The sequence below is a fragment of the Mytilus galloprovincialis genome, chromosome 14 (genome assembly GCF_965363235.1).
Source record: "Mytilus galloprovincialis chromosome 14, xbMytGall1.hap1.1, whole genome shotgun sequence".
In the NCBI taxonomy this organism is placed as follows: Eukaryota; Metazoa; Mollusca; class Bivalvia; order Mytilida; family Mytilidae; genus Mytilus; species Mytilus galloprovincialis.
Window position 1 is genome coordinate 38984016 of NC_134851.1, and position 27182 is coordinate 39011197.

The following is a 27182-nucleotide window of genomic DNA, read 5'->3' on the forward strand; positions in this document are numbered from 1 at the left end:
GTGTTCAAAAAAGGAAATATTTTCCATTTCATTTGAATTTTGATTTTTTTTTAATTTTCTTTACTTTTATGACAATATCGTAAAATGAAAATATATTGTTTCTATTATATAATTCATGTAAAAAGGCAATACAAAATTTAATTATAAATTGCAATCGTGTTTTAGATAAAAGCAAAATTCGGCCTCAAATTTCTTTGATGGAAATAAAATGTATTTAAACATTATTTTGATATAAGTAAAGAAACTTGAAAGAGCGTTGTTTCTTATTTATCACTTTAGAATAGGGGAGTGAACACGAAAATTACATTTTCATTGTTTTCCAATTCAAATTGAGAAGACTTAAAAGAATAAGATATGAATATTGTGTTTAATCAATGGAAATATTATACATGAACAAGGTTATCAAATTTGAGTTAACTCATTATTTTCAAATTAAGCGGTGTACAATATCAAATGAAAAGATTGACGGGTGCGTATTGACTATAAAATAAAGGAAATTTACATTTTGTTTATACTAAAAGAAAATTCATTTAGAAAAGCGGAAAATTACATCAATCGAATAAGAAAAATATACCGTAGTATGTGCATACATGTACTTTATTAGATACTTTGACATGCGCGAAAATTCGGAAAGATATATCATTTAAAATTTAATGAATGTCAGAGCATTGGTGTTCTGAGTGGGATGGGTTGGTGCAAAAACTTTCGGAATGAATAACATTTACTAACAGTCGGAAAGCTGACCCCGGTTTGGACCCATTTCTTAAAGCAACAATTAATGGACGTCATGTGATTACCATATATGGGCATTTTTTTATAAAAAAAAAGAAGCTTCTTTTTTGGAATTTGTAGTTTTTTGCAGGAATTAAAACTAATTTCCTTTTAAGTGAACATTCTTGAGTATATAAGAAATATATTACTCAACTCAATTATGGATTAAACTCATTTTTTCTCTCAAAATGTGTCTTCAAAGTCAAGGTGTTGACGAAAAAAATTGGTCACAGAAAATTAAAATCGTAATTTTCTTTCTTAACTTCTCGGGAAGCTATGCTGAATTTAAATTATGTTATGTAACATTACTTGGACTATGATATGTCAAATTTGTGCCAGTTGATATGCTAAGGTTTTTATAATACTGAAAGCACGAGCACATGGTACAGTCTTACGGTCATAGAAATACCTTTAAAATGTATACGGAAATAAATTTATTGACTATTGATCTGTCTCAGTCAATCAAACTTATTACGGAATTTTATGAATTTCTATTTAATGAGAAGTTTATGTCGTTATAACGCTATCGAATATTGCATATAGTAAATTTAGGGAGCTACCATTTGATTTTTATGGGAGGAGGGTGCTAGAATGATTAATTTTGTCCTGCATTATTTTAAGTTGAAATCTCTGAACTGCCCTTTTTAATGGTTTATATCTAGACTCATTTTTTACATAAATTGTTATCCGGCCTTTTTTTTTTTTTTTTTTTTTGCAAAGCGTTTAGAATAAACTACTTATTTTTCTTTCTCAAAACTTCTGCCCTGCCTATTTTTTTCAAATTTCACCCTAGAACACCCCTCCCCAAAAAATCACATGGTAGCTCCCTTATCATACAGTCATAATTTGTTCAAAATACAAAATATAAACAACTGCCTAAAATATGGACAAATGCACTTTTAATAAATATGTGGACTAAGTACAAAAAAGAATATGTGGCATGATTGCCAATGAGACAACCGTCCACAAGAGACCAAAATGACACAGACATTAACAATTATAGGTCACCGTACGGCCTTCAACAATGAGCAAAGCCCATACCGCATAGTCAGCTATAAAAGGCCCCGAAATGACAATTCAAACGAGAAAACTTACGCCCGTATTTATATAAAAAAAAATGAACGAAAAACAAATATGTAACACATAAGCAAACGACAACCACTGAATTACAGGATCCTGACTTGGGACAGGCACATACATACATAATGTGGCGGGGTTAATCATGTTAGTGGGATCCCAACTCTCCCCCTAACCTGGGACAGTGGTATAACAGTACACCATAAGATCTATTTTAACAGTTTTTGTATCGCTCTGAACGGAGCGTGAAATGAATATTAAGTGATTATTTATTTTCATTGTAAAGCGTACAACACAACTTAAATCGTTTTGTGTAAACAAAAGTCTGAATTCCTCACAAAATATTCCCAAAAACGTATACAGCAGACTTTATATATAGAGAAATAAGCTTTTGAAATCACAAAATTACAAAAGAAGAGAGATAAATAAAATTTCACATTAGAGATAAATATTAAAATATTCTTTAGAATTGAATATCGATTAAGAAAATTTCCGTAATGAAAAAAAAAAACGTTTCAAATGTTCTTTACCTAGAGAACGAACATTAAATTTTCTCTTCAATGGCCGGAAGGGTTATGTTTTTTTCCAAATTGATGAAAGTTCAAACAAATATTCTGTTAGAGCAGAGGACACAAAAAAAAAATATATTATGAATGCAGATTTTACCCATACCTTATAATGTTTAATTTTGAACAAAATAATTGGTAGCGTTGACAAATTAAATTAAAAATGTCTGACTGTATCATTCAAACTTATCTGACTTAAAAACGAGGTCATGGAACCCTCTGGTTTAAAATGCCATTTGGTTTCATTACGTAAGAAGATTATGTGTGCCAATTTTCATGAAAACGTAAACAGTGCAAATTTTTTAAATTTGATAAGTATGCAGCAAAAAATGACGGTTTTTTACTACATTCGTGACGATTCGATAAATATGAGTTATTTGAAACACAAATTGCACAAATTTAAAGGACATTTATATAAAACAGAATTTACAAATAATTTAACAAAAAACAGCTTGTGTTTATCTTTTAAAACAAAAAAGTTATGTATTTCTTTCGAAATGAAAAATACGTCAACAATCCGAATTTTGAGCAAATATATAAAACTTGGACCTCATTTTACTCAAAAAGTAGCACATGAAGGTATATTTTTTATTCTGAAAAAAATGAGCAAGTGCGGCGATTTAGTTTCATTTACATTGGCGTATGAGCTGCCTCCAAACTGTATAGTTTTTGGTTGTTGATAGGCTTGATATATATCACACAAACCGGAAGAAAGTAGTTTTTAAATTATTCTTGAACACCAAAACCAGTTAAATTTCAAACTCTTGCAATTGTTGTGGTTTGAACATTTCATCAAATCAATATGGACAACTTTTTATTTGTTTCTAAATTATGCATATTTTAAAAAACCGAAACCTAGCGTCCTATGCGACACATGGCGCCTTTTTTAGGGGAGTTGTAAGTTGTAAGAAAAAACGAAAGCGCGCGCGAACAATTGCTCCGAATGATACAGGGCGGTCAGCGCTGTTGACTATATCATGTTTAACGAAATATACTTACAACTATGATGAGAAAAAATGTATTCACTTTGTGTTTAATTTGTCCCCTGGATATTGTACTCCTCCAATGCACATTCAAATAATTTCATAAGAATGAAACGAATTTACAGGTTTATAAGAGGATTTTGCGTACGTGAACGACAGCACAATGAAACATATGTATGCCCCCAGATGATTGGTCAATTCCATGTGGCGTCATCGATTAGTAAGTAAGAGACAGTGAAGCAATCGGCATATACTTTTGTCTTGTGTACTTTGTATATCTATAACTAAAAACAGTTTTAATTTTTAAAAGTCAAAGTTTCTCCAAATTATGGTCTTTTCATGAGCCATAAAAATATAAATTAAATAATTTTTCTTTCAAGTAGCCATTAAAGATGTCATCAAAATACGATTGAAATCGTTGTGTATATATGATAAACATATTTACCGTTAATTTTCAAACCTAATGCGTAAAATTTGCCAATTTCTGTTTATTTACTCATCGAATTTTGAATTAAATGAATATTTCAAACATCAAATTCTGATTAGTTGAATATTGCGCGTTACTTATTACATTTTGATTTAAAAACTGATTAGAAATATGTTTGCAAACAAAACCAAACCGTATGCACTTAAAATAATGCAAAAATATGACGTGATTCGCCTACAAGCTGCATTGGAAATATTGAAGATGTGAATAACCTTTAAATTTCATTACATCTGCGGTTTTTATTTTCTTGATTAAAGTTGAGGCTAGGACTAAACCACAGCTGTTATAGAAGTCTCAAATATAAAATACAAAGTAGCAAATCCTATTTAAAAAGTTTAAGCAACCTACTAAAAATATATAACAGACTAAAAACTTGTCCTTTTTATGAACCAAAATGCGTAGGTGTAGAATCCTCTCTCCTACACAGATAAAAAAAAACTTGCAAAAATTTCGTTCGTGTTATGCGCATTTTACGCAAATGTAGTATCCTTTCTTCTAAACAGTAATCAACTAAATGTAAATTTTCTTGATAAATGTCCTGGTTAAAATGCAGTCAACAGTGAATATACTATGGAACGCCAAAACTGTCTTGTTATGACCATTTTCATTTTTTGATGTGCATTTTCCTTTATATGATGTGCACTTTTCATTATATGATGTGCAAATATCCTTATATGATGTGCAAACATCATTATATGATGTACAAACATACTTATATGATGTGCAAATATTCTTATATGATGTGCAAATGTACGTACTAGTATATGATGTCAAAAGATCCTTATACGATGTGCAAATATACTTATATGATGTGCAAAATCCTTTTATGATGTACAAATATACTTATATGATGTGCAAATATACTAAGATGATGTGCAAAGATTCTTATATTATGTGCAAATGTACTTATATGATGTGCATTTTCCCTTATATTATGTGTAAACATTTTTATATGATGTGGTTGTGTCATTATATTATGTGCATATAACCTTATGTTATGTGGTTCGGTTTACTTCATTGTATGATGTCGAAACGTCATTTTATGATGTGCTTTCATCTTCGTTGTGGTCAATGAAGATGATTACGATTATAATGATTACTGTCTACTTCATAACTGATTCCGATCTGCTTCTGTCAAATAAGTGTCTTATGATGACCTCAACACAAAGTTGCGGTTCGATATGATATCTCTTGTCAATCTCTGTGTTATAGTTGTATCAGTAAGGATTGGAAACCTAATCCCTGTCTCAACCTCCTAATTGCACCTATGCTTGTTCTCCATTTATTTATAATCTGGATGGCCACTTTATTAATGGTGACCTAAACATTGCCATAACACTTCTCTGAGAAATGTATTATCCATAGGCCTGAAATATCACGAGCCTAAAACCATCATTTGGAAACTTCAAAATACTGATGGATTTTGTCAAGGATTGTGCCAGGAAATTAATTATACGCGAGGAAGAAGGCCTAAATACTCCATCCGACTGGACGTAGGCTGTGAAGTCATTGACACAAGTCAAATTTATAAACTTGAATAGGTCTATGAATACGCATGCTACATCATTCTTTCAAGTTCCAAATTTTTAAAAGCACCCGTCCTTCCTCCATACAAATTTTGTTGTTGTTCTCAGAGATAAAGCCCCAAACAACATTGTTTGTGGGAATATATCACATTACATAAACTGCTTGATCAATGAATTAGATAATGACAATTCATTTGGATACTCAAAATATACCCCAATACACTTATCAAGGTAGAAATCCGGGATAATCATATAAGGTCTGTTCTATCTTCCTTTCCTTTGAATGTCAACCAAAGATAAAGGACTGTATCTTCCTCCTTTACTGTATTTGAGACATAAACTACGAATACAAAAGTGTCCTTACAAACAACGTTTTATTACTTGGTCTTTTATCACAATATTTGATACCTAAACTTCATAAGTGTCATGACAAACAACGTTATAGTACTGGTTCTCGTATGTGCTCTACGAAACCTCTTTCTAAATTATTAACATCAATTTCATCTGTAAACAAAACCGGATTTTAAAGTTATTGTGAAGTTACATGTAATGCTGCAAAAATTTACGTGACGAAAGTAGTAGAACATTTCATGTAAAAAATATATCAAATATATCAACATACCATGCTTATAATTTATAAGGCCAGACGTCCATTTCGTTTCAATAAGATTCTTTAGTGAAACACGCTATCTATAAAACCAGGTGTAATCCCCCATTTATTAAATAAGAAATTAAAATGCCTGTAACAAAAAGTAAAATCACAAAAATACTGAACTCCGGGGAAAACCTAATCGAAGTCCCTAATTACATGGCAAAACCAAATGACACATCAAACGAATAGACAACAACTGTCATATTCCTGACTTGGTACAGGCATTTTTAAGTGTAGAAAATGGTGGATTGAACTGGTTTTATAGCGCTAAAGCTCCCACTTGTACGACAGTCGCATCAAATTCCATTTAAATGACAAAGTAAGATGCGTGAACAAAATGTCACATATAGGGGCACAACAACAACACGAACTCCAACAAAACCTGGGGGTGATTTCAGGTGCTGCTCCACATGTGTCCGTTATATGACAGTTTTTATCCATTCGTTTGTTGTGTTTTGGCTTTAGAATTTGCCATTTGATTAGGGACTTTCAGTTTTAAATTTTCCTTGGAATTCGGTATTTTTGTGATATTACTATAAACGAAACAGAACAGTTAATTTATGACCATAAACGAGGCTTAGAGTAAGAACATTGAACACCGAATTCCAAAAGCTTGTGCCAAATCTGACTAATCGCAAATATGCTTATCGGTTAAACATCAGTGTTTCTAATGTTTTAACATTTCATGAACAGTAAATTTACATAAACGAACCGCGTCTATACTATTTCATATCATCGTAGCTAAGACAAGCTAACCAGCTACAGTAACGACCTATTGAATGTAGCATGTATAAAATATTATCAAAGATACAAGGTTAACCTCATTGGTTGATATCTTTTGCGGAAGTACATGTGATACATCCTCATTCTTTCAATATCCAAGCTGTGGGAAGGTCGTGCTCCACGTGTTGTCGGCAAAGTAACTATATTCTTTAACTTTTACTTACATTTGCCTTGGTGGGAATATAGCCTTTGTGGCTTTAAGACCTTGGTGGTCATTTATATATGCCTTGGTGGCAATATACCTAGGTGGTTATTTATATATGTCTTGGGGGCAATAGACCTAGGTGATCATTTATATATGCCTTGGTGGCAATAGACCTAGGTGGTCCTTTTTATAATTTTTTACATTTGCCTTGGTGGCAACATTAAATTAAAAATACTAGCCTTGGGGGCTTCAAGACCTTGGTGGTCATTTATATTCGCCTTGGTTACTTCTTGATAGAACTAGATGGTAATGTTTGACCTTGGTGGCAAAATGTTTTGGGATTTAGACCTGGGGTAGTTATTATCAATTCAGGTGGTAAGATATTTGTTATGCCGTGCGCCGGTTAAACGCAGGGCAAAGTACTATCGCTATATGATATTTTATGTGGAAGTGGGGGCTCTGGACATTTTGGAGACCTGTATTTGAAAGGAAAATAATAAATTGTTTATAGGTTAAATAGTTTCTTTTGTTACTTTTGAGTGTTGAGGACTTCTCATTGATTATTACATAGTACATACTGATAGAAAATGCTCTTTAAAGACTTTGTTAGAAAAGAATAGAAATATTGAGAAAGTGGAATAATTTAGTGTGACATGTCACTTCATATCAATGTTGTTTACCGGAGTGATGTGTATTGAAATATAAGGTGTCTTCATCGAGGTCCGCGTTCAGCGGTCTGTTTGATTTGTACATAGAACTGAATAGAATGGTTTTGTTTTCAGATGGTGTTACCTACAGCTTTGACAGGCTGATGAACGAAGGAGAAGCAATATGATATTGCATGATGATTCATGTCAATGAGTTCGATCGAACAACCTAAAAGGAAAGGATTTTTTCTGATCAGAATCTGGTGAGAACAAATTGCAATTTAAGTAATGTTTTGGATTCAGAAAATAGGAAAATAATTATAAAAAAAAATGAATGGTAAATATGGATATAACACTAAATTTTGTTTGTCTGTATTGATAAAGACAGAAGATGCCAATAGGGTACTAAAAAAAATCTGTGATGGAAGCAGCTTTATGTTCAAATGAACCTATTTAAAAGTAATTCTAATAATTTGTCCGTAATTTTATGATGTTTACTATTGGATGTGTATTTAATTTCATTGAGGTGTTGAAATATGTCACAAAAATCTGTTTGTCTTGGGAGATTAAATATTGGTTGCAGTATTTTTGTTTTGTTTTATTTATTGAATGATTTTGTATACTTAGTACAATTGTATACTAACATTTTATGTATGGTTAAATTTTTAAATTAAATTTCTTTGTCTACAGTTCGAGGGACACTGATTCCCTAGTGGTTTTCCACGTGGATTGTAAGCCAAGGGATTTTTCATTTTCAAAGTGTGACTAATGCTGTCTTAAGAACAAATAAACAAGTTGTTATTGGTTAATATATTTTCAGCAAAGTTGTGAAGAATCAATTGGAAATACAATTGTCAATGTTCCTGATAAAAAAGTAAAGAGCGTGTTTGATTCAACAACAGTAAAGAAAGAGACAAGCCAGCATAGTTTACACTTGGAGGTGAAGTCCCTTTGCTTACAACAAGCTTTCCACATGCTGAAGATGTTATTCAAATAATGACAATGTTCATTTTGATATGAGTTCATTGCCTTAATGATACTTTTTTAACTTTTAAAAGTTTGTATGTGGTCAAATTCATCAGAATTTATTGAAAATGAAACTATTTATAAAGAACTGTGTACATGTATCTTGAAATGTTTAGTGCGTTGTAAAGTAATTAAGGAATAATATTTAATAAAAGTGTTGAAGATATTTTTGTTTTGAGTATTGGGAATACTATTCCTTAAGGGAAAGAAAGCCTTGCTAGTGGTGTAATTTGAGATTAGCCTGCAAATATGCTGTTTTCTATGCCCATAACTTAACATGAACTGGATGCAAGATTATATCAATCACTGAGGATATGTGTATAACAATGCCGTGCTCAAGACGTGTGTTCCGTCTGTATAGGACTCGTCATTGACAATCGATTAAAATAACTTTACATTATTGACAATGTTTGGAACACTGCAACCAAAAATGTAAAAACAACCTGCAAACATTATTAACTCAATGTTAATATAATGTTTATGTATTGCTTCAAAGGAGGTACAAAAGATACCAGAGGGACAGTCAAACTCTTAAATCGAAAATAAACTGACAACGCCTGGCTAAAAATGAAAGAAAAACAGACAAACAATAGAACACATGACACAACATAGAAAACTAAAGAATAAGAAACACGAACCCCACCAAATTAGGGGTGATATCAGGTGCACCGGAAGTGTCAGCAGATCCTGCTCCACATGTGGTACCTGTCGTGTTACTCATGTTATAACAAATCCGGTAAATGGTTTTATTCGGTAGGTCACATTCATGACAAGGAAAGGGATTGTAGTTACGACGTAAGGAGCATATCCGATATCATTTGTGAAACGGTTATTCCATAACGGTGGTCAACCAACTCGTGGTGGCGTCCGTAAAATTTACGAATGGATGATTTCAACTTCACCATTTGGTAATGGTTAAATAGCTTCCTTGTAACAGCAACCCTCTATCAAGAAAATCATGATAGGAAATGCAAGCACGGGAATATTGTATCATTTGGGAGCTATATACCCCGTATGAAGGTGCGGCTGGAATGTTTGCTACTTAGAAATGGAAAGTTCACAATTGGAAATTTGTCAATTTCTAAATGTAAGTCAAGATATGAGGCTGACTTAACTGTATCTCTTGTATCCTTTATCTCTAGTTCGATGGGATAGGATATATGTGTTCAACATAGTCACAAAGTTTTGAATTATTTAGTGAAAGAACGTCATCTAAATAGCGGAAAGTAGAATTAATGGATATTGGTAACTTCTTATCTTTCTCCCTAAGAAGTTCCTGTATGACGTCAGCCTCATTATAATAAAGAAACAAGTCGACAAGAAAAATGTTGTCAATGAAAAAATCAAGCAGCTTGATAATGTCAGTTTCAGAGAATATTTTGTTTGAATTAGAATGATTCTTTACAAAGTAGGATTATCCCTTCTTAAGACAAGATACATTGTACTTGTATCTACGTTGGCCATTATTTTCTTTTGAAACAAAGCAATGCCAACCCTTTAAATTTGTCTTTTAGTTTGGAATGTGGAAAACTTGTGTAAAGTGTAGAAAAGTCATGTTTTAATACTATTGCAAGATTAAAGAGAGTTAGATTGTATGTACTCTAAAAGATCTTTGGAATTTTTAAGTATCTACATCTGATTCACGCCACCTCTAGAATAGGCAGTTTCAAAAGAACTTTGAAGCCCCTCTTTGATTGCTGATAAAATAGATGTCGATAATTTAGAAAGAGGTTTCATGGCGCTCTTGGAAGACCTAGCAATATACCGTTGTTTGTAAGGACACTTATGTAGTTTAGGTATCCAATACAGTGATGTAAGATCCAGTTCTTCATCTTTTGTTGAAATTCAAAAGGAACATAGAACAGACTTATGATTAGCCAGGATTTCTTCTTTGGTAAGTGTCGTGAGTGTATATGTTGAGTTACCAAGTGAATTGTCAATACCTAATTTGTTTGTTTATCAAGCAGTTAATGTAATGAGTTTTACACACAAAAGCGATGTTGTTTTAGGCTTTATCTGAGGGGACAACACCATATTTGTAATGGATGTAGGATAAGTGTTTTGCAACACTTGGGTCTTTAAAGATTGACGTAGCATGGGCATTGATAGACCCATTCCGTTTCTTAATTCTGATTTGTATCAACGACCTTATCGCCTTAATCCATTCGGAAAGAGTGTCTACGTTTTCCTTTTCACGCTTATCCCATTGCCTGGCATAATCCTCGACTTAATCCATCAACATTTCAAAGTTGTATTTACAATTGATGGATTTAGGCTCACGATATTTCGGACCTTTCGATAACACATTTCGCAGGGAAGTGTTATTTACGATGTTGAGGTCACCGATATTAACGTGACCAGCCGGATTATATGTGAATTGGGAACTAGCGCAAGTGCAATCGGGAGGTTTAGACTTGAAGTCGTCAATATTGAGATCCTGCACAACGTGTTTGTAATTGAACATTTTAGTTATAATAGGTTTGGTATAGGTATAAGAAATGATTGGTATTTTCGATTGAACTAATTTATGATAAAGGATATTGCCTAAGTTGACGCCATCGAGACCTTTGTTGGCAAAGGAAAGTTTAAGAAAAGATCTTTTCTCTTTATCATCTTTCCCAGTGCGGCCTGGTTTGAAAAGTCTGTGACTTGCAATATCCGAAATTATAGCTGTGAATGTGTATTGGTTTGAATGACGGTTTGTAACAGTGGTTTCCAAACATAAATTAAACAGAGAATGAAGTTTTGAAAGGGGTGATGAATAAAGTTTCATGCGATTGTGATGAATACTTAACGGCTTTTGTATAAATGGGAGCAAGTCGTTAATAGAGACACCATGCAGAGTAGGTGATGTATAATAACGATGAACATGACTGCGTCTACGTCGAGGAGTAGAGTTGAAAATATTCATCACATTTACCGAGGTACAGGAAGGACTAAATAGAATACCTATACCATCATTTTTTTCATTAATTATATTTGACAATATAAAAAGAAAAAGTATTTCTGCTTCATATTTAAATAGATACAAGTCTAAACTTGGATTTTTTTTATTTTCGTCCATTTTCTTAGATATTTTAGATATATTCAACTGCTACAACCTTACTCCATGATTTTTTATGTGGCACCAATCGCCAATTAATATTTTAATTGAAAGTAAAGAGTAAAATTAAATTATAAAGAATATTTAAGCAACAATGATTTGGACGAAGAGTGGCATCACTGTTATATTTGCAAAAATTGCATGATTTTACGAAATTCACCTACATTATGAGGTCACAAATATGTCACTAATGACATAACTGGTAAAAATATTTTTAGCTTTAAAACTATATGACATTTAAGCGTAGGTTTTCATCAAACTCAACACATTTTCGTACTAAAAGGAAAATCAGATTTTGAGGGCCAAATTATGAGTCATTGTACCAAATGCTTTTGAAAGATTTTTGGTAGAACTTTTCATCATTAATGAAATGTCACTTTATTTTTTTTTTTTTTTTTTTTTTTTTTTTTAATTTGATCATACTTTATTGATAGTTTGACATTTGTTAGTGGATACATCAAATACCGGTACCTTATCCCGGCCTCGTTAACCGTTAGTAGCATATAGTTAATTTGGTTAGTATTTGTTAGTTTATTTAACTGTAATATATGCATTTATAAATCATTGCAAATTATAATATATCCAACTAAAACATTATCAATATAGAATGATCAATAAATCTGAATAGATAAAAAAAAAAAAAAAAAAAAAATAACGATTGAATAAATAAAAATCACAGAAATTTGGAATTTTGGAAAAAGCAAAAATAAAAAAAAAAAAAAAAAAAAAAATAATAAATATATTTTACTTACAGCATTCATATTATAGCTTGCAGGATTTATTTATTCAAATATTTGCGTACAGGCAAAAACTTAGAGGAACATACATGTAGTTATAAACATGGACAAAAACATCAAGCATATATATAAACCAACATATAACAGTATCAAATCATTACATAGGTGGTGATGTGGATAAGGAAAGAAATGTACATAAAAAAAGTTCAGGTATATAATGATAATCAACCTAGTCTTCTAAAATTGGAAGCCAGGGATCCCAGCAGATATTGGCCATATGAAAAGGTTTTCTTTTAAAAAATAAATTCTTTTCTAGTGCCAGAGATTCTTTAAGGTAGTTTTTAACTCCTGTAAAATTTACCTTATTTTCACAGAGTTTTGTTCTGTAAATATAGAATTTTGTCAGGAGTATTATTAAGTTTTTTATCATATTATTTCCGTTGTTCCCTAAATTTCCAATTAAAGTAATGTCTATATTAAATGGAATCAATATTTGTGTTTGGTTAGAAATCCAATCACCAAGTTCAATCCATAAATCTGAAATTTTATGGCATGTCCAAAATATGTGCTCAATATCTTCAATAGCTTCATTACAGAAAGTACATTTATCTGACTGTTTTATCTTAATTTTAAATAAAAATTCATTTGTGCCTATGATTCTCGTCTGTGCACTATTCTGTACTGGAACCAATGAAGTTTAGAGCTTTTTGTGGTGTAGAAAGACATATTATGCACTTTTTTCCAATCAAATTTTTTTATTTAATCTTAGAGATTATTTATCTTCACAACTAGGCCTTGTACTACTTTTTTTCTAAGAAAACATTATACATATCTTTTGACCCTTTATTTGACAAAAAAAATATATATTATTTGGTAGAATTGGTCCATGAACTTTATAAAGATTTTCTATAGAGATATTATGTTTAAGAGAATTTTGATATGATTTTATTGCTGATATATCACTTTATAACTATTTTGATCTGGACGTCACTGATGAGTTTTATGAAGACGAAACGCACGTCTGGCGTATTTAATTATAATCCTGGTATCTTTGATAACTATTTACACCACTGGGTCGATGCCCCTGCTGGTGGACGTTTCGTCCCCGAGGGTATCACCAACCCAGTAGTCAGCACTTCGGTGTTGACATGAATATCAATTATATGGTCATTTTTATAAATTTCCTGTTATGAAAGAGTGTTCGAAAAACTAAGGATTTCCTATCCCAGGAATAGATTACCTTAAACTTATTTGGCACAACTTTTTGGAATTTTGGGTCCTCAATGCTCTTCAACTTTTTACTTGTTTGGCTTTATAACTATTTTGATCTGAGCGTCACTGATGAGTCTTATGTAGACAAAACACACGTATGGCATATTGAATTATAATCCTTGTACCTTGATAATTATATTGATAACTTGCTTTCCCTAATATGTTAGATAGTTCAGTCACAAAATTATTGAAAACATGTGTTATACATATGTTATACTGAATCTCTGTCTCTCATGGAGTTACGAGACACGCATTATTTTTTTACCGACTGAAATAGAAGCAACTGTAGTTTGCCGATGTTCAAATCGCGTAAATTGATAAGAAGATACACACAAAGGTACTCTATAAAAGAGACCGGGTGCGGTATGGACAGGGTAAGCCACCCTGATATGCATGTCACCCGTCGAGTGAATATTTATTCAAAACGTCACAATCAATCTGTAAATTTAAAGAGCAGACAATTACTTTGTAAACGTCACAAAATATAGTCGCTAATGAGTCGAACCGCATAATATCAGTCAACAAATTCTTGATGATGCCCGTAAAACTTATGCAGTGTTGATCTCAGTCGTTTGTCTTCATAACTAACACTCCCATATTGTGTACTCATATAGTCACATTAGATTCCATCATATTGACTGAGACTACTATAACACATATGTGTTATAGTAGTCTCAGATATTGACAACAATGTGTGAGCAAAACAAATGGACATAATAGGTAAACATGTCAAAAATGGGGGTAGAGCACACATGATTATAATATAATCTGAATCAACACGAAAACAAATAATTATTTCGACAAAGAAACACACAATGGCATAAAGACAGATTTTAAAGTACATAAGTAAAAATTAAAGACAAGAATTCAAAATTGTTATTAAAATTGTGAATGGAAATGGAGAATATGTCAAAGAGACAACAACCCGATCATAGAGCAGATAACAGCCAAAGACCACCAATGGGTCTTTTAAATGCCTTTCGTATGAATTTTATGTTGATAGGGGAAACATATTTATGTGTTAATAGTTTATTTTCCGTTTATCTGGTAACATGTGATATATCAACTATATTTTGCGTATAAATGGATTGTAAGGTGTACATGATATTTCGGAAGGTATTATCTGACAATGAAATTCTTTTCATGGTTCATTGATCAACGTATAGTTTATGCGGCAAGGTCTGTTTCTATGAGCAAAAGGTTAACCTTTTTTGTGGAGTAATTGGATTTCATTTTTATGGATATTTGATAATGTTATCTCCAACTGTGCTTGAATCTTCACCTAAAGATTCAGTAAAGGTAACCTAAATGTTTATTTAAATATGCGGTATTCCCAACTTGAATATTTTCTTCGATATGCAGTGTTGCAACATCTACCGGCACGGTGCAATCCCTGGGAGTTTTTTTAAACAATTGTTTAATGTCCTAGGACCACAAATTAAATTATTTGTATAATATAAGCAATCACTATAATGACCACTTTCACCACTGAGACTGTCTCATGTCAGCGAGTTGTTGTTTGTGGATGAAGCTTATAGTAACAAATGATCTACGCCAGAAAAATAGCAATCTAGTCAATTAAGATGGGTATTGAATCCACAAGCGGGGTTCGAACTCAGTGTTGGCAAGCGAGTGTTCACTTCAGCTGAACAATTCATAGTCATCTGCCTCTGTGGCCACGTGTATGTGTAAACCTACATTCTGTACCTATTCAGTTGATATTGAACTTTATCAAGATCTAATCATACAATTGTTAATTAGCTCTTGTGTTATAGCGTTATCCTTATGGACAATGTAAAAACTGGACAATTTCTAAACATCACTTGAAAAGACTATAATCGAATTGGTGATTAATAGAAATTTTTGGAGAATGCCTAAATTATTTTCTGTTTTGTCCATGACAATAAATTTCTTTAAACATTTTTCTCTAAATGTATTAATATAGCATTTGTGTCCATTTTCGAACAATTTCAATATAAATGTGCATGCAAAAAATTGATAAAATAACAAAATTGTTACTATTATGGCTTCTCTGTAGAAGTAATGTAGGACAAATAAGCACTTCAAAGTAAAGATTTCAAATGGTATTCAAAATTACACATGCATAGCAAATGAATTAATTAATTATTGATATATCTAAAATTTGGAAAAGAAAGACAACTCCAATTTTTAATTCTATTTAACAATTAATGATATTATTGTTATGGTTTAAACTATATAGTTTTGTAACTTAATTTTCTGAGCATATATTTCATTGATTAATGTCATGAAATGTTCATAGATAATGTTTTGTGTATCTCAAAAGAAGTGATACTGTCAGAGGAGAATTAAAAACTATCAAACCAGCACCATACAGTAAGGGTTTTGACTGAGTGGATGGATATTTAACCAAATCCTCCTAAATAAAAAACACCAATACATTCAGTTTTTTATTTATTTATTTGCACTGCACAACAATAGTTTTTTCTTGCATATCCAATGTTTCCTTATAATCCTTATTTACAAACAATAAACAAAATCCTGTGGAATGTACACAGACTTTAAAATAAATAAGAAAAAAAGTTTTAAAATTGTTGACAAATAACATAAAAAATTTCCGAGGTATATCTGTAAAATTTGAAATCAATGATATGTAAAAGCATGATTATGATTATGGAAATCAAACAAAACATTGATATAAGACAATCGAAAAAGCAGGTTTTGCAAGACAGAAGTTTTCCCAGTTTTCTGCACTTTAAGAATAGCAAAGAATTACTTCATTGTAATCCTTTAAATGCTATTTTATTAAAGTTTCAAAAAATTATAAAGACATGATCATGAGGCTATAAGAACATCTTTTTCCTTAGTATATTAAATTGTTTTATTAAGAGTCTTCAGGCTCTTCTTTTATTTACAAGCATTCGTAAAAATTGTATATATTTGTCTAGCGAAATCTTAATTTTATTGTGTGATTTTAGCTTGCAAAGATCAACACGACAGATGTCACTATAAAAGCAGAAAATAATCGCTGTTCCTGAGCACCCCTGTTTTTTTTTATTAATTTTTCTTTTTCTTAAATGTTTAGCATTCTGTTGCCTCTAGTACTTGAATAAATGACTTAAGCCTAATATGGAATGAGACTAGGACTTATTTTGGTTTAAAACTAACTTGATCAAAGGTCCCAGTTCTTGTCAATCTTAAAAGCAGAAAACTGAGAAAAATCTATTCAGCTGACTTTTTTTCAAAGGGAATTCTGGGTAAAACAACTCAAGCATGACATGATTACTAAACATAACCAACAATAATAAATGACATATAATGATATATCTTCAAAAAACAATTAACATTGGATAAATTCTCAACAAGATCATAATTATTATCAAATGACAAACCAATATCTCATTCATAACTTATATAATCACAACAAAAAATCTTAAAATTCTTCTACTTCAATTCGCCATTTCAGAATCTCAAGGATTGTGGGTAATTGTTTGTGCACCAGAATGAAAATAATATGGAATTTCATTGGTTGAACATTAGCCAATCACAGTGTTTTGATGTACAGGTTTGAAAATATTACCCAAAATGCATTAGATTCTGAAATGGCAAATGGTAATGTATGCAACCTCGGCTGTAGGTCTAAATGTATAGTACTCAAACTTTACCCATTTTTCATGATCAAATATCTAATATCTGCCATTCTTTTTTTACAATTAAGTAATCAGAAGATTTTTAGCATTGTCTGTCAAACAAGTCAGCATATAATAATATCATAGAAAAAAAGCATGCTGACTTATTGGACAGACAAAACTATCCGATTTGACAGTAAAATAAGATCAATCTACGACTCACTAAAGATACCATATAAACTATTAATGTTTGTCAATAGTTTTCAGTTTCAACAAAATGTGACTTGATAAAAAAAAGAAAGAACATTTGAGAAAGAATACAGCACTCACTTTTACTAAATTCATTAAAAACAAATGAAAACTGATATTTTTACATTGATATTCACTATTAAGGATTTTCACTGGTGAAATAAAAAATATCAGCATTTTCCTGGATTTTTTTTTAATTTCAATTTAGAAAATTATAAAACAACAAAAAGAAGAATCATGTATTCTTATGGTTGGTTTTATGAGATGTCAGCATTGAAAAATTTTAATTTGTGGAAGGAAAAAGATGTTTATCCGTCTTGAAAATATGTTAGAAATAACAGGCGTTTAAAATAATTCATAGAAGTGGTTTTGAGATGCTTTTATGTTCAAATATTGAGAAATATTACGGTAAAACAATAAGCAATGCAAAGTCTTACTAAAATTAGCAGGGGTCACAAATAGTTTAGAAAATTCTAAATTTTTAGCTCATCAGACCGAAGCAAAAAGAAATGTTATGTTTCTTGGTCAAATGGCTTGCATACTGCTTACATACATCAACAGAAAATGTCTACAAACAAAACATTTAGTCAAATAACAAAACACAATGTTGTAAAATAAGACTATAAAACTCAATATCAGCAGTGAAATAAAAATTTCATCATCACAGATTTTTAAGGACTAAAATAAGGTAAAGAGATCAATGGGGTTAATGCAACAAACCTTACCTTACAACATTTAGGGGGAAAAGGAGAGGAACTGAAAACCTTGTAGGTATTTATCAAATAAACTGCCAAATTCAAAGTTCCAAACCTTATAAAACTTTCATAGGAAAAACATACCTAAATCTTTAAAGAGGGGGGATAGGAGGGGTCCTGATCCCGAAATCCCGAGCTTAAAAACATGAAATCCCAAAATCCCGAATTTAAATAAAGTAAATCCCGACGTCCCGAAATCCGAAAAAAAGAATTCCCGGATCCTGAAAGGGTCAATCCCGAAATCCCGAGCTTAAAAACACCCGATCTCGGAGTCCCGATAAAGGTCCTATCCCCCCTCTTTAGAGAGATGATTTCCCAATTTTCTTTCCTTTTATAGTTCTAATCTAAAATAAAACCTTCCAAATACGTATTTTGTTTTTCTTAATTTTTTGTTAGCCTAAAAAAGTTTGACACTTTAAACTGATGGGAATTAATTGAATTATAGGTTCCATTTTTGTAAATGTTGATTGAGTAAATATTAATTTTTCCTAGATTTTTGATATTGTGGGTTAAAATCATCCTTATTAAACCATTTCCCCAGAAATCCATGAAATTAAGTACAGTACAAATAATAATCAATCAACATTTAATAAATAACATTAAATAGGTTAAAAATTGTAAAGTAAGGATTGTTTGTTGGTAAAAATAAAATCTACAAAATAAATTAACTAACAAATCAAAAGTAAACTTTATGATATTGAAGACAAAACCATTAAACAATAATAACAAAATTCTAAAAGGCTAATATGCTTCCATAGTCACATGACCTAAAATTTTACTCTTATACTGTTTACAAATCTTTTCACATCATTCCTGTCAACAAATATATGTTAAGTTGTCTCCCTTGTGATAGCTCTTTTATAGAGACCATTTGTGGTGATATCATTACAGCATGTTAGTCATGAGTGTAGACGGTCATGGGTTCAATACTATATATATTCATAAGCATATACTATTTTAGTATGAATATTTATACTTTTTCTTCGTAGGTATTTTCAAATAAAACTTTTCAACTCTATATCATCAAAAGCTTTGCAAACTCAATTTGAATTTTTGTCACTGTAAAATATGAAAAGATTTCTATCAGAATGACAGAATTAAATTAGCCAAAATTAAGGGTATTGATCAATAAAATAAACATTGCATTGTACAATGAAAGAACAAATGTGAACAATCCTCTATTTCATTCTCACTACATATCAAATTTAACATTTTAAAATTATAATAAAATTTAACTTTTTTGAAAAATTTAACCAACATATTGCATTTTGCTTGTATTATATACCATGTAACAATAATTTTTTTTTCACAATTTGGCAAATCACAACAATTATTTGTCATTTGTAAATATTTCTGCCAAGGCTATGTAAAAATACATGCTTGTTTTTTTACGGACATGTTTGCAAGCTCAGTATTTCAATTTCAATTGGAAAATAAAATATATCAGAAAAAGGGGGGATAATAGGAAAGAGTTAACAACCTTGACCGCATATTCAGGCCTTGTACAGTCTGTTAACTGTACATAGAAGAAACAGTGCTTTTTATTCTGTAAAAAAGTGTACTTTCGTCTTAGTTCTAACTTACTGAAAATAGGTGGGCCAAATGAAAAAATCTGTTTGTCTGTCTAAAATATTCAAAGACAAGGAGGATAAAACTAATAGTCAGTTAAGTACACCCTGATTGAATATCACAAAAATTATGCTTGGTGGTCTCACATATTTAAAGGCAACGTAGTAAAACAGAAATTGTCTGCTTTGTTTTCCGTCTTGATTAACAAAAGGGAACATATAGGAGAAAACTGCTATCCTGGCTTGCATAAATGTACATGTATTTGAAAAAAAAAACCATTTCTTTTCTGATGTCTATTTAAACATTCCAAATCAACCATACATAACATTTATAATAATTCCGTATTTTAAAAAGAAAACCAACATTTCAATAAAAATCTTCACAACCTTCATCCTGCAACCGCTAACAAGGACATAATCATAAATATTCCAAGAAATATATTGCAGTTGGGACATTTTGATAAATTTTGTTATCCTTTTTTGTCCACAGACTGCAATTTCTAAATATTTCTAGAAATTTTTCAATTATGTCCTAAAATAATTATTGAAAAACACTCAAACACAAACAATATAATTGAATAACTTTCTTTTCTTGAAATTTCACAAAAACATAAAAATGCAATGAAAAGGGATCGTCTCATAAATTTAAAGTCGACTAAAAAGGGGTGTATAAATTACATGAAACAAATGAAATTCAGTTGCAAAAGGGGGGTGGTGTATTAAGCAAAGCACACCCATAATTAAGGAAGTTCGCTGCTCAGTATCAAACTAAATAACTTTCCATAAAACTAGTATAAATTGATAGGGGATTAATTGAGGAATAAAAAAAGAAAAAAATATATAGGGGTCAATGTGCTTGTTTACGAGATAATAGCCATTGGAATTTTAGCGGGAAAATGTTCAATCTTGATTTTTTATTGCTTTATCATTGACCACTTAAAGTTCTCAAAAACTATGAAAAAATAAATAAAATTCTATAAAACTATTACATATGGCTTATAATAATACATGTAAAAGATTTATAAAAAGAAAAATCGGGGGTCATGGGCAAAAATTTTTACGGCATTCAAATGGATAAAACCGGAGGATTTCGAAAATCTGACAAAAATTCCAAAACATGACAAGCAAACATCCTTAAATGTCAGATGTTATGGGTTGTATCAAGCAAAAACACACCAAAAAAAAAAAAGTTAGTTGAACAGGTTGTATCAAATAAAGCACACTCAAAATAGAATGTCAGTTTTTTTCGGGGTTAACATGTATCAAGCAAGGGTAGTAAATGTAGCAGTTATATTTTCAAAATGCCATTTGACTTAATAAATGATATGACTGTAACTTTCATGCAAGACTAGAATCTAAATGTATGTAACACTGAGTTAAAAAATACCATCAAAATTTATTACAAATTCAAAATTAGAGACATTCTATTCCATTTCCAATCAAATTTCTTTAGGATTTTATATAAGAGACATTCTGATCCATGTTCAATCAGATTTTTATTTGGTTTAAAATTCAGGTACCATCTCAGCAAATTTTCATTTGGATGAATGAAATTTTCTTAAATAGCTTTTGCAAGGAAAAAACTTGAAAATTTCATATTTTTAATTGAATGTTTTAAAGTGTTAAAACCTGTAGGAATGTATAATTGATATTAATAATAAACAAGTATTGTTGGTATTTTTCAACTATCTGTAACAATATTTGGTCCAATACAATGTAAAATATACATATAAATAGAAATGCATTTTTTAAAAATGGAATAAATTCTTCTCATATTAAGAAATAATATGAACCTGTACATATACTTGAGCATTCATTCAAACATGGAATTGCACAATAGTTATCTACCCTACTTGAACTCTTCAATAAAATTTCAAAATAAAGTTCTCCCTGTAATTTTCCCAACTGCGATATATTGTTTTACAGTAACACTGAAGCCTAATTGATGATTAGCAGACTGTTTCAATTAAATTTTATTGAAAATTTGTAGACATGCCTCTAAAATTTAAGTACTTGAAATTATATTTTCATATGTTTGCAATTTTCATTTTTAATTTGGTTTTGTTATTAGTATCAGCTATTTTAATTTCTGCTTATGAAAAAAAAAAATGTTTGAACAAAATTACTTTTCAATGTTACCAAACAATATTTCCAATTTCAATTTAGCCAAACTAAATAATCTCTCTTAATAAAAATTTCTATCAATATCAACCTTGTCAAATCCTTTAATTTTTGAAACAATGATCAAATAAAACACAATACATTTATATAGTGCAAGCAGTTCTCAGCTAAAATTAATATGATGAGATAATTTTACAACCTTTACTTCAAAATGCTATTCTCTTTTTTTATTTTCAAAAAAAAAATCCTAAATTTTCAGCATAACATTCTAACATTCCTTGAATGTAATTTTCAAATTATTTTGTTGTGAGTGTAAGGAAGACATAATAAACTGTTCAAAACAACAACAAATTTCATCCTTCTCTCACATCTCTCTTGACCTTAATTTGACCTCTAAAGCCCATAAATAACTACAAAAATGTATTTATAGCACTTCTATAAAACAGTTACAATAACATTAACAGCTGTAACCATGGTAACATCACCATCCTTCAGCTTCCATTCGTCTGGCTGGCCGATGGACCGTTGTTGAGACTGTAATGTCGGAACACTCATCCGAATCTGACGTCAAGTCAGAATTCTGTAAAAAAAAAAGTTAGTGTTAAAGAATATCATGATAATTTGTTAACAAAAAAGAATCTTTACTTTAATTCATTTTTCATACATGAGGAGACTGTTATTCAGTAGTTGTCATCGGTTAATATATTTTTTTTAAAATGAATTGTCATAAATTAGGTAGTTTGTTTTCTTGTTTTCTGATTGAACTGTTTTCCATGTTTTAGCCTCTGACTATAGTTTAGCTTAAGGTATATGTTATTCTCAAAGTTGGAACTGTATGGTGACCTATAACTGAATGAATCAACGTCATTTGAACTTTGGTGGATAGTTGTCTCAATGGTTATCAAACCACATCTCCTTATCTTTGAAATTTTATACATGTACTTATCACAATTTTCTTTTACTTTCTTGTTTTACTTTTATTTTTAACAATTCTATAACTGTAAATTCAGAAATTATTGCATGCATTTTTTATTGAGATTTTGTCATTTTGAAGTCATTAAAACCAGTGAGTGGTGAAAAATAATGTTTATCCAATTCTTGAACGAATGCATGTATATATCATAAACTTAGAACTCTGTGCACATTTTGTCATTTTTTACGCAAATATATCGTATAATCGTCAATTTTTTTTTCTCTCTGTCTGTTATGATTTAACAAATATGGCTGCTCATTAAATGCTGTGTTTTAAAGCCGAAGTTTACCGATTGTTACCTTATAGTAAACACATAACAAAAAGCATGGGTATTGAGCACATGTTTAACATGTACAATCAGATAATTGATTATTTTAATGACAGATCCATGCGTATTGCGATCACCGGATTTTTACGAGAAGGGTTACGCTCAGGTCACTATGCATACGGAAAATATGTCAGCAAATTGCTTCCTGGAAGCAAGCAATTAAAAATAAGTAAACTTCTTCTAAATGTGGACAAATTAAAGAATCTTCCTCAGAAAAAAGTATATGTACATAGTTGTATAATGAAAACTATCCATTTAGTTATAAAAAACATATGCATGATTTTTTTTAATTTGAGGTTTCTTATGACTTTAAACTAAAATGCGATTTTAATATTTGTGATATTGAGAAAAATCCTATTTAATTCATGTAAAAAAAAAATCAAAATGCGAGTTTAAACTATTGCGATTATAATTCTGTGTCGCCTTTTTTCGCAATAATAAAAACATCGCAATAATTTCTGAATTTACAGTATTCTAAACTTTCAACTTTTTGTAATTTCATTTTCTACTGTAATAAGAATTTATTTTTCAAGAAAGCATTTTCATTAAATTACCTCATACAAATGTTCCGGAGATACAGAAACTTGATCCCTCATTTTTCGTACTGTATATTCTCGATCAGAAAGTCCATCGGACACATGAATCACGGCACAATTTGCTAATTCTAAATGTAAGTTTTCTGAACTGTTCGTAGATAGTAATCCGTCTGGAGTTAATTGTTCCGAATGTTCACTAGTATTTTCTTCCTCTGAAAGAATACCTTCCGAACTCAATGTTGAACAATAAGACTGTCTGTTCCTACGAATGTCATCCTCACTTACTTCCCCTTCTTCTTCAGACCACGAGTCTTCAGAATGCTGAAATTAAAATCATTTGATATAAGTTGCACACATGTGATCTAATTTGACATATGACTGAACTGATGGGTGTCAATAACAGTTACTTTGTTTTAGGAAATGGAAGCTATAAATTTTTTTATTCAATTATATACTGTTCCTAATGCTTCTATTCTGTATAATGACAATTTTCACCTTAATAAAACTTGTATCAACAAATGCTTAAAGTCTACAAAATATATAAACTATACTACGATCAGCAATGTTAAACAAAAAGTCTTCCCTAAGGTCATAAAAGTTACTAAGTTTATCAACATTCAAGGATGTTTTTTTCAAATGTATGCATAAATTCAGTAATTTAATGCAGACTGTTCCATAAAAACATGCATCCGGTCAGCTTTTTTCAAGTTTCTTAAAATTCCATGAAAATTTGACAAAGATCCTAATGATCTTATAAACATTAACAAAACCCAAGGGCACGGAGGCAACACAATTTACTGCTATTAATACATTACCGTACCTTTACAGTTCTAAATGTCTTCCTTTCTCTCATTCGTACATTTACTGGCTCTGAATCTGTGCTATCCATCCTATGTGAATTTATATTTAAAGAAGGAGAACTCCGAGGATCACTTAATCTACGATTCAACGCAGTATTTATAATTGTGTTATCGTCAGTATTCACATCATTTGTTGTGGTCGTTAAATTTTCTGTAGTAGTTTCCGTGTCAAAAGAACAGTTTAAATTCTCATTTGAATCTTTTTCCCGTAACGATGGTTTTGATTCATTCACATTCTCAATGTTTTGGTTTTCAATTCCAATTAAACTTTTTGACTCTACGACAGGACTCGGACTTGACGAGGCCGCTGTGTCAGCAGTTGGACTATCGTCAACACTTATTCTACTAGATCTTTTACTGCTACAAGTATTATCACTACAAACTCCCTCACACCCAAAACACACGTCGTTTAAATTTTTATCCTTTAAATCCTCGTCACAATTTTGACAGTCGTATCCTTCATCGTCAAGACAACCAAAGTCATGACCTTCATGACAAAAAACATGCTGGTCCATTGAATGATATTCCCTCACTGCCGTACCTGGCCCTAGATATTTAAAAACTCCAGGGGCTACAGTTCTTGGATCACGTTGTAACTGCATTTGCTTAGCATGTAATTCCTCATGAAGAGCATCTTTTGTTGGACTTTTTGCCGGACTTGAAAAGATACTGCTTAAAGATCCTTTACTACCCCTTCGATGGCGGCTTTTTCTCATTCTGAGTTTAGTTGGAGACGGCAGTACAAGTTCTGAACTTGTTGTTAAACTACTATCCATATTTATATTCTCTGGACTGAAAAGAAAAAAGATTTTTTTCATAAAAAGCAAAGAAGATTTAGTACTCAAAAATCTAGTTTAGTTCTTGTTAATATTTTTATACTAAGCCAGGAAACTTGTTAAAATGTTTGTGTTTTATATTTTCTTAAAACACATTTGATGTTAATGGCAAATATTTAAAAGTAGATGAAAGCTAATAAAAACTTGTATAGACTTTTTAACATATGGTATAGAAGCTTATCTTGGATAAAAACAGAATAATAGCATTGACTAGTAAATGCTTTTATTTGTGTTGTTGGTTTCCTGTCTTTTGTTCAAACCCTCAACATCTCAATGGCTAAGAAACTGTTTCTTAAAATAATGCTTTGTACTACCTAAAGATGTGTGTATCATTTTCTTTTATAGATGAGCAGTATTTCTAGTAAATCCTACATAAATATTATAGATGTCCTTTGGTTATTTTTGTTGCTATTTTGCTGTCTCTTTGATGCTTACAGTAACTTTGAATACCAATGTTCATGTATTTTATGGGTATGGATCAGGGCTTCCAAAAAATATTTGAGCCAGCCGGACATTTTAAATCTGATTCCGATTTTAATTCCTTAAGACTTAGTCACAAAAGGCAATTATGGTAATCAGATGGCCATTCCAATGATTGACATTAGATTAAAAAAAAACGATTTTAAACTTTACTTTTATATGATTTGATGTTCGGGTGTAAACTGTTAAATTGGCAGTGCATCATTCAAAGTGTGCATATCAGCGTGCTCATATATCTGCCCAAGACTCTTTATTTGTGCAAAATGACATTGTCAAAAACTTTACTTTGGTTTTTAAAATCACATTTTTCTCAAACCGGATGTTGACTTGACAATGGTAAAACATGGACCATAAACAGATACGTAAAATCCTTGTACATTTACAAAGCTTGACTGAGCGAAGAAGCTCTTTCCACGTTATTTCTTCAACAAAATACTTAAAATGAACGTTAGATACAGGTATCAATGATAATTTTAGCATTTTTGAAGAAATGTAGAATGCATAATTAAATTTCCTACCTGTGCACATGCGCACACGTGTTCTAGTTCAGACAACATAGTTCTGACGATTTTTCATTTAAAACCTTTTTAAATTTTTCATCAAATCATGGGATAAACTACTTTCTTATAATTTTAATCTTTTAGACTAAATCAATTAGATACAAACCGCTGAAATGAAAGAAAATAATTGTGAATAGACCGATCAATTTATACAATGTCCGGTACTGAAAATTGTTCACCTGTTACCTGAACAGGTAGATTTCAGCTGTCCAACAACTAATTAGCCTTGATTAAAATTAGGAAGTATTGAAGTAGGGATTGTTTTGATAGTAATTAATTATCATGTCACTTTTATGACCGGAAAAGTGTGGATGTTAAAGCCAAAAGGTCAAAAAGATCGAGAATTATGTTAAAATGACCGAAAAAGCCTTGAAAACTAAAAAGTATATGACCGTTTCACGCTTTGCCCAGCCGTACTTTTACCGGACATTAAACAAATGTCCGGAATATATGACCGTTTTGGAAGCCCTGGTATGGATAAACAGAAATGTTCAACAAAGAACAAATCGGTTATAAGCTTGTTTGTAGACTTT

General features: G+C 31.0%; 2 protein-coding genes across 9 annotated transcripts in view; one reads left to right on the top strand and one right to left on the bottom strand.

Annotated features, from left to right (window-relative positions):
• The window catches only part of LOC143058220 (uncharacterized), a 322046-nt gene that overhangs the window by 87170 nt on the left and 207694 nt on the right, over positions 1 to 27182 (top strand). The window lies entirely within an intron of this gene.
• LOC143058219 (mitogen-activated protein kinase kinase kinase 13-like) overlaps positions 16196 to 27182 on the bottom strand; it is an 81742-nt gene continuing 70755 nt past the window's right edge. For all 8 annotated transcript variants that reach the window (XM_076231681.1, XM_076231684.1, XM_076231682.1 and 5 more), the window contains 3 exons: positions 24734 to 25565; positions 23932 to 24234; positions 16196 to 22656 (listed from right to left, as the gene is read on the bottom strand). In XM_076231681.1, the coding sequence (XP_076087796.1) occupies positions 22558 to 22656; positions 23932 to 24234; positions 24734 to 25565 (1234 nt within the window). In that variant the 3' untranslated portion in view covers positions 16196 to 22557. The remainder of the gene's footprint in view (positions 22657 to 23931; positions 24235 to 24733; positions 25566 to 27182) is intronic.